At 36.4% G+C, this 7,980-nt stretch overlaps 2 protein-coding genes across 2 annotated transcripts in view; both read right to left on the bottom strand.

Moving 5' to 3' along the window:
- The window catches only part of LOC110425445 (uncharacterized), a 3,359-nt gene extending 2,309 nt beyond the window's left edge, over positions 1-1,050 (bottom strand). The window contains exon 1 of the mRNA XM_021440366.2: positions 1-1,050. This exon is cut by the window's left edge and continues 1,663 nt beyond it. Within this exon, the coding sequence (XP_021296041.2) occupies positions 1-1,050 (1,050 nt within the window).
- Positions 1,051-2,778: 1,728 nt separating this feature from the next.
- On the bottom strand, positions 2,779-6,619 carry LOC110425318 (uncharacterized). The gene is made up of 4 exons (XM_089785096.1): positions 4,870-6,619; positions 3,925-4,797; positions 3,298-3,699; positions 2,779-3,130 (listed from the first exon to the last, which is right to left on the bottom strand). Exons 1-4 carry the CDS (start codon positions 6,617-6,619, stop codon positions 3,114-3,116), a joined length of 3,042 nt encoding a protein of 1,013 aa, XP_089641222.1. The 3' UTR covers positions 2,779-3,113.
- Positions 6,620-7,980: the final 1,361 nt, after the last annotated feature.

Raw genomic sequence — 7,980 nt, 5'->3', positions numbered from 1 at the left:
GTTCAGGTCAGTTGCCATCGTACTTCCAAGAAGGTTGTGACCAATTAAAAATCGTGATAGTTTATCCAGCTTTTCAAATGAAGGCAAGGGTCCAGTAAGTTTGTTTCCTTGAGCATTAAGTTCAGAAAGATTTGAGGCATTGGATATTGAAACGGGGAGTGGTCCAACAAATTGATTAAACCCGATAGAAAGGATTTCAATCTTTGGCATAGTGATTCCTAGGTCCGAGGGAAGACTGCCCTGTATCTGGTTTAAGCCTATATGAAGAACTCTAATATTGGAGAGATTGAAAATTGGAGGAGGGACGACACCAGAAATTTCATTACCACTCACACCAAAATATATAAGATTTGTCAGTTTGCCAATCGTTTCAGGTATAACCCCACTCAATCTATTGCCATATAGATAAATAAAATACAAAGAGGATAAGTTACCCAAGGAAGGCGGGATATCCCCTCTTAAATTATTAAAGCTAAAAGAAAGTCCTTGTAGGTTTGACAAGAGACCAAACACACCTGGTATTTCTCCTGTTAGCCGGTTACCGTATAATATAACTGATTCAAGCCGAGAACAACTAGACAAATTGGAAGGAATGACACCACTTAGGGTGTTGTTTTCCAGTGTTAATTCTCGCAATCTTCTCAAACTGCCAATTTCTTGAGGGATTGCTTGATAGAAACTGTTGTTTTCGAGGTTTAACACCCTAAGAAAACTCAAATTTCCAATAAATGGTGATATAGACCCCACGAGCTTTTGGGATCCCAAGTCCAAGATGGTGACTCTCTGATGTCTGCGACTGCATGTAACACCATACCATTGGCAGAAGTGGATAGTATTATTCCAGGAGCCCATTACCCCGAATTGGTCATCAATTATTTGTTCCTTGAACTCGAGTAAAGCTCGTTGATCTGTCTCATTTCCATTAACCACAGGGGCTGCTGAACCAAGCAAGTTAGGACCTTGGAGGTTAAAGAGAGTAAGGAGAATAACGACAAGGTAAACAAGGAAAATAGAGCTGGAAAGTTTCAAATGCTTGCTTGATAGCTTCATCATCAAGCCACGTATAAGATTTTGAGCTGAAATTAGTTTGTATACTTGAGCTGAGAGTGCTTAGTTCATCAACAAGAACTAAGTGCAATATAGGACTTTCGGGACTCTGATTTTATCTGGTTTTATACTGGTCAGTGAAGTTTTGGACACGCTGAATACTTGAATTAGTCATGTGACCAGCGAAACCATTTAGCTTTGTCAGGTACAGTAAAGGATTGAGGGCTATTGGTCATCATTGCCCCTTGCAATACGTCCAGGCAATTTCAAGTCAGAGCTGGAGTTTTAGGACTATCATTTATGCTACTTAATTAAAAGGTAGGTTGCCTTGTAATTTCTTTGTGGAAATTGGAAAAGAAAGTTTTGAAGGAAAGCCATTCTCCAGCAATGCATAGGACGGAAGCTTCTTAAAAATCATTTTGTTTGGAATTAAACGTAGCCGAATTTAACCAGATCAATTCAAACATAACCTCATCCTCAATCACAGAACGAGAAAATTTATTTTATTCATCAAGCATTAAACAGTAGAGTTGGAATTTTAGTCAAGAAAATGTAGATACAAGACTAGAACTTGAAACTAAATTCAACATTCTTACAATGCAAACGAATTTTCTAGCAGGTGAAGTCTTTCTAGTGGTAAAAGCTGTAAGCTCAGGGAACTACTTGGCTGCTGAATCAGTCTTTCTTGCTCCTTCAAACAAGTTGCAGAATTAGAATTTCCACCAAAGATAGTTGTTGTCTGGATAAAAGACTATGAACCAGCCAACGCAGAACAAAGTTTAGAATCTTCGTCGAAAGTTTTCCTTATTTTTTGTAGTGAAAGACAGAAAGAAGGGAGGGTGCCAGAAGGAAAGAAGAACAACCGCAACATAATAGCTTCATATACAATCACCAGATCAATCACATTGCTGATAGGTTACATTGTTCTAATTTAACCATGGATTTCAAGTGGTGTATGGTTGGTAGAGATAAAGATTCAATTAACTTGGAAAATTGCAAAGACCTTGACTCAGTCAACTTGTGTCAATATCAATATTCTAATGGTTGGTAGAGAGTCCCGTGTATATATATATAAACGATGGTGAATTGAACCTTTAATCGTTTAGATTTATAGTAAGCAATGGCTTGCCTTAAATTGACTTATGAGCTCTAAGTTATTTTCATCTCTTAGGAAATTAATGAATTAAATTATTTCTTATAAGCCCGAAAAGGGCTCAATAGTAGTCTATAAATCAACCCAGTTAAAGCTCAATGAGACCCTCAAAAATTGCTTGTTACTTAGAATTAGATGGTCCATGAAGGAGGTTTTTTTTTTTTTTTTTGTATAATAAGAAATTAAAACTCTTTCTGTCTATAGATATTTGTTTTTCTTTAATTTTAATGAAAATTAAAACAAAAAATTTAATTTGGATGCATTTTAATTAATACGTTGTTTTGAGATCAATTGGCTTGTGAATTTATCAAGATTAATTTCAATTTTAATAAAAAAAAGTATAATATCATATCATATAATATGATAATAATTAACACACAAATACATAAAAATACTGTCCAAAAATAAAACAATTCATCAAAAAAATATAAGAGTACCATCTTATATATATTCAAAGCTTTACCTTAACTATATAAAGATAAGGACTCTATTTGGAGTGTATTAATTATTTTTTGAGTCAAATTTAAGTAACAAAAATGAAATTTAATCAAGTTCGAGCCCAATATGTGTGTGGTAAATATAATTATAAACTAAAGGCTTCCTATTATTCATTTTTCTAGAATTAACATGGCTGAACTTACAACTTAAATTTAAATATGACATAATCCCTCAATCACAGAAAGTTAAATACAAGGAAAAGTATTTTATTCAAGAAATGATAGGCACAAAGACTAGAACTTGCAGCTAAATCCTACATTCTTCCAGAGTCGATCCTTCAGAAAACAAGGGAATGGTTACTTCTTATATATGCTGAGGTAATAATTATCTTTTCTTATTCTCAGTTTGGAGGATAGAGTTTGTTGTAAATGCAATGCCAATCAAGAGTGCAGCAACTTCACAAGCCAACAAACTATCACCTAGTACCTGCAGCTGAAGGAAATATTTAACTTTAAAACCAGTTAGGACTTGAATGAAAATATCAGTTAAATAAGAACATATCATGGGTTTAGCATTTTGTAAAGGATGTAACATTTTTAAAAATATTTATAATGACTCATGTGTTATTGTTACTTGGATTTATAAACAAGATTGCGTACCTGTTGATCTTAATGGTCGAGTTGGGAGCAGCTTGTCTTTTATAAAACAAAGCTTAGCAACAACATCAGTCATATTCATTCGTTCAACAGGCGAATCGACAGAACATGCAATTCCGATTTCAAATATTGAATTTAGGTATTGAGGAAGTCTGTTATCTCCTTGGCTGCTCTGGATGTGAGTATTATTGATCATTATTTCTCCTTGAAAACTTTCTTGAAGAAGAATGGGATCTGTAATCTCAGCCACTTGATTTGGCAAAGCTGTTTTAACAAAATTATGAAGGTTAAAATCATCTTTGAACATTCCATCAGTGGGCTTTTTCCCAGTAAACATCTCCAGCAAGAGAATGCCATAGCTGTACACATCACCGTATGTTGTCACAACACTTCCCACGCCATATTCTGCAATTTAGTGGTCACAAATAAGAACAACAATTTCTAAACAGATGCAAATAGCTTTCTCACATCAAATCTCTTAAAATGCTAAATTAAATAACATATTGATTTCAAAGTATGCATTCTACTTTTATGATCTTGAATGAAAACTATGGATATGCTTCAAATTTAATCTACATTAGATTATATAGATTATAGATTTGGTAGTTAAATGTATAGTTGTCCACTTACCTGGCGGTGCATAACCAATTGTTCCTCTTAACCCAAGGGAGCTTGATAGGCTTGAAGTGTTATTTTGCATATTTGATGTAATGAATTTTGCCAGCCCAAAGTCATTTACATGGCTAACCATTTCATCATCAAGTAGAATATTGCTTGGTTTGAGGTCACAATGAACAATTGGTGTTTCACAATGATGATGAAGATACTCCAATGCACAACCAACATCAACAGCCACATTCAATCTCTGAAAAAAATTTAGGCTTTTTGTTGCCTCATTTATGCCAACTGATGGATGCAGCCAATCCTCCAAGCTCCCATTTTGCATGAACTCATAAATCAATGCTTTAAAATCATTCCCTTGATAATCGATTCCTGAAACTGCTGTTAAGATCTTGACAAGATTTCTATGTCTGATGTTCTTCAGTGCCTCACATTCAGCCATGAAACTTCTAGAAGCTCCACGACATAGAAGATTAAGCACCTTAACAGCAATAACTACTCCACTCTCTTCAAGAATTCCTTTGTATACAGAACCAAAGCTACCTGAGCCAACTAAATTCGTCAAGGAGAATCCATTAGTAGCCTTTAGGAGGATTTGGTATGATAAGTTTAAAGGTGAATTTTCTGCACAAGTTGTTGCTGTTGGCTTCTGTTTTTCACTTCTAAACCTCAAAATGAGGAGAAAAGAGAATACCAATGTCACTCCTAAAATCACGAAAACAATCGCAATTTTTAATTTAAGAGAATTGCTCGATCTCCTGTTGGATGCTTTCAAGTTACATTTGGGCAAGTGTAACTCAGGGATGCCTCCACAAAGCTTACTGTTTCCCTCAACGAGTGCAGCGCTTGCATTTTTAAAGACTCCTTCAATTGGTACCATACCTTCGAAATCATTGAAAGAAAGATTTAGATACTGTAATAACTCATAGCTCACAAGAAAATCTGGAATCTCACCGGAAAGAGTATTTCTAGATATATCTAGAGCTGAAAGGCCTTTCAATGAACTCAAAGACGAAGGAATGGGGCCTTGGAACAAATTGCCATCCAAGAACAGTCTCTCCAGTCTTACATTGCTAGCAAAATTGTTTGGAAGCACACCCGATAACCTATTTTGGGACACAAACAATTCTCCTAAATTTTTCAGATTTCCCACTTCAACGGGAAGCACACCAGTTAAATAATTTGAAGATAAGTCTAGGACAATAGACAAGGAAGAGAGCCCAATTACTTCAGGGGGTATGGAACCACTAAGGTTGTTATGAGAAAGAATCAAGGCAACCAAATTTTCACACTTACCTAGACTTGAAGGAATGTTGCCATGAAGATTGTTATATCTCAAAGCAAGTTCGATTAACATTGTCAAATTTCCAAAAGAGGAGGGAATGGCCCCAGAGAGAGAATTGAGAGATGCATAAAATATCTTTAGCTTTTGAAGTCTCCCAATGGCAAGTGGAATAGAACCCGATAATTGATTTTGTGATGCCGCTAGTACCTCCAAGGCGATGAGATTTCCAATCCCATCCGGAATCCTTCCCAATATTCTATTCCCTTGAATATTTAAAGTTTCAAGATTCCTCGACAAATTGCCTATGCAATCCGGTAATTCCCCTTCAAAGTTGTTTTCAGCTATCTCTATCTGCTTTAGTCTAGAAGCATTGTTTAAAGTGCAGAGAAAGTTCAGGTCAGTTGCAGTCCTACTTCCTAAATGGTTGCGCACGATTGAAAATTGTGATAGTTTATCCAACTTTTCAAATGAAGGCATCGATCCACTAAGTCTGTTTATCCCAACACTAAGGTTTTGAAGATTCGAGGCATTGGATATTGAAATGGGGAATGGTCCAAAAAATTGATTATCCGCTATGGAAAGATGTACAATATGTGGCATAGTGATTCCTAAGTTCGATGGAAGACTACCTTGTATTTGGTTTTTGATCAAATGAAGAACTCTAATATTGGAGAGATTGAAAATTGAGGTAGGGATGATACCAGAAATTCCATTTTCCGACACAGCCAAGACTTCAAGATTTGTCAGTTTACCAAGAGCTTCAGGTATAACCCCACTCAATCTATTTTTAACCACGGAAATATACACTAGAGAGGATATGTTACCCAAAGAAGGTGGGATACCTCCTCTTAAATTATTTCCGCTAAAACTAAATCCTATCAGGTTTGACAAGAGACCAATCGCACCTGGTATTTCTCCAGTTAGCAGGTTGCCTCCAAACACAATTGACTCAAGCCGAGAACAACTAGACAAATTGGAAGGAATTACACCACTTAGGCTATTGTTTCCCAGTAGTAATGTGTGCAATCTTCGCAAACGGCCAATTTCTTGAGGGATTGCTTGATTGAAACTGTTGCTTTCAAGGTTTAACAGCCTAAGAAAGCTCAAATTTCCAATAAATGGTGATATAGACCCCACGAGTTTTAGGGATCGCAAGTTCAACAAGGTGACTCTCTGATGTCTACGACCGCATGTAACACCATACCACTGGCAGAAGTGGATTGTATTATTCCAGGAGTGCATAACCTCGAAAGGATCCTCAATTATCTCTGCCTTGAACTCGAGTAAAGCTCGTTGATCCGTCTCATTTCCTGTAACCACAGGGGCTGCTGAACCAAGCAAGTTAGGACCTAGCAGGTTAAACGAAACAAGGAGAATAAGGGTAAGGTAAACAAGGAAAAGAGAGAGTGCTTGGTTCATCATCAAGCTAGATAAGTTTCTGAACTGAGATTAGTTTGTACTTGAGTTTGAGAGTGCTTAGTTCATCAACAAGAACTAAGTGCAATGTAGGATATTCGGGCCTCTGATTTGTTACTGGTTTTATCTCCTCTCATCAATGAAGTTTTGGACGCGCAAAAGACTTGACTTAGTCATGTGGCGTGGCCAAGGAAAATATGACCACAAGATAAAAATTTAGCTTTGTCAGTTGCAGCTCGGATTCAGGGCTCTTAATTTCAAGGCAATTTAATTTCCAGTCAGAGTTGAAGTCGTAGGACTTGCCTGCACGGTCCCTAGCCTACTTAATGGAAGGATTTTTTCTTTTACCTATGACCTTTTTTTTTTTTTAAGATTGCTTATGACTTGATGAAGGATTTATATACAGACGTAAAACCTTGCTTGCTAACTATATTGAAATGAATGAATAAGCAATAAAAACTATATTTAGACTTTGAAACGAATTCTCTGCACCGACCTACAGAGAAGTTGGGGATGGAACATCTTTATCAGATAACTTACCTATGTTTAAATTCTTGTAAGAAAAATGATAGGAGGAGACTTCAAGTAAACGTTGAGAGGAAAACTTGGATTTTATGGAGAATATTGTCAGCAGGGTGACAATTATGGACTCCCACTGTCTATTAAATTACAAAACGTGAAAACAAGGGTAAGCTGCCTTGTAATTTCCTTGTGGAAATTGACAAAAGAAACTTTCGAAGGAAAGCGACTCTCGACCAATGAATAGCAGCTTAATACCATTGCCAGAATAATATTCTAAACCAAGCTTTGGAATTTTGTTTTTATTTATCTAGCTGTATCTTCCTTTGTCAAGGTTTGGTAGCATTAAATACTTGACTTTACAAGCCATTTGACCACTGAAAAAAATGGCCACAAGACAAGAAAACTGATAAAGCATTTTCAGGTGCAGGATTGGGGAGGACTACTCGTTCCTGCTTCTTGGGATTGACCGAAATTGTAGAACTGCCATGGGAGGCCTTGAAATAAATGTGGCTGTCATGGAGGATATTGGTAGCAGGGTCAAGAGTTTTAATTGCTTTGTTTGTGGAAGAAAGGATATTAAACAAAAGTTTTTAATTTCCATGGGTCATTCCAATTGAACGAGTAGGAACACAAGAAACACAGGACGAGACTGGAATTAGCGTAGCTGATACTGCCAAGACTCCCCAATCCCTGAATTTTCAACACAAGAACAAAGTAATTCATTCAAGAAACATTAAACGATAGAGGTGGAATTTTATTCTTGAAATGGTAGACACAATATGAGAACTTGAAATTCAACGTTCTGGCAGAGTTGGTTTCTCAGAATACAAAGGAATGGTTTC

Source organism: Theobroma umbraticum, unplaced genomic scaffold (assembly GCF_002168275.2).
Source record: "Theobroma umbraticum cultivar Fairchild unplaced genomic scaffold, ASM216827v3 scaffold_81.0, whole genome shotgun sequence".
NCBI classification, from domain to species: Eukaryota; Viridiplantae; Streptophyta; class Magnoliopsida; order Malvales; family Malvaceae; genus Theobroma; species Theobroma umbraticum.
The sequence above is the reverse complement of the archived record's forward strand: the minus strand, read 5'-3'. Positions and strand labels throughout refer to the sequence as shown.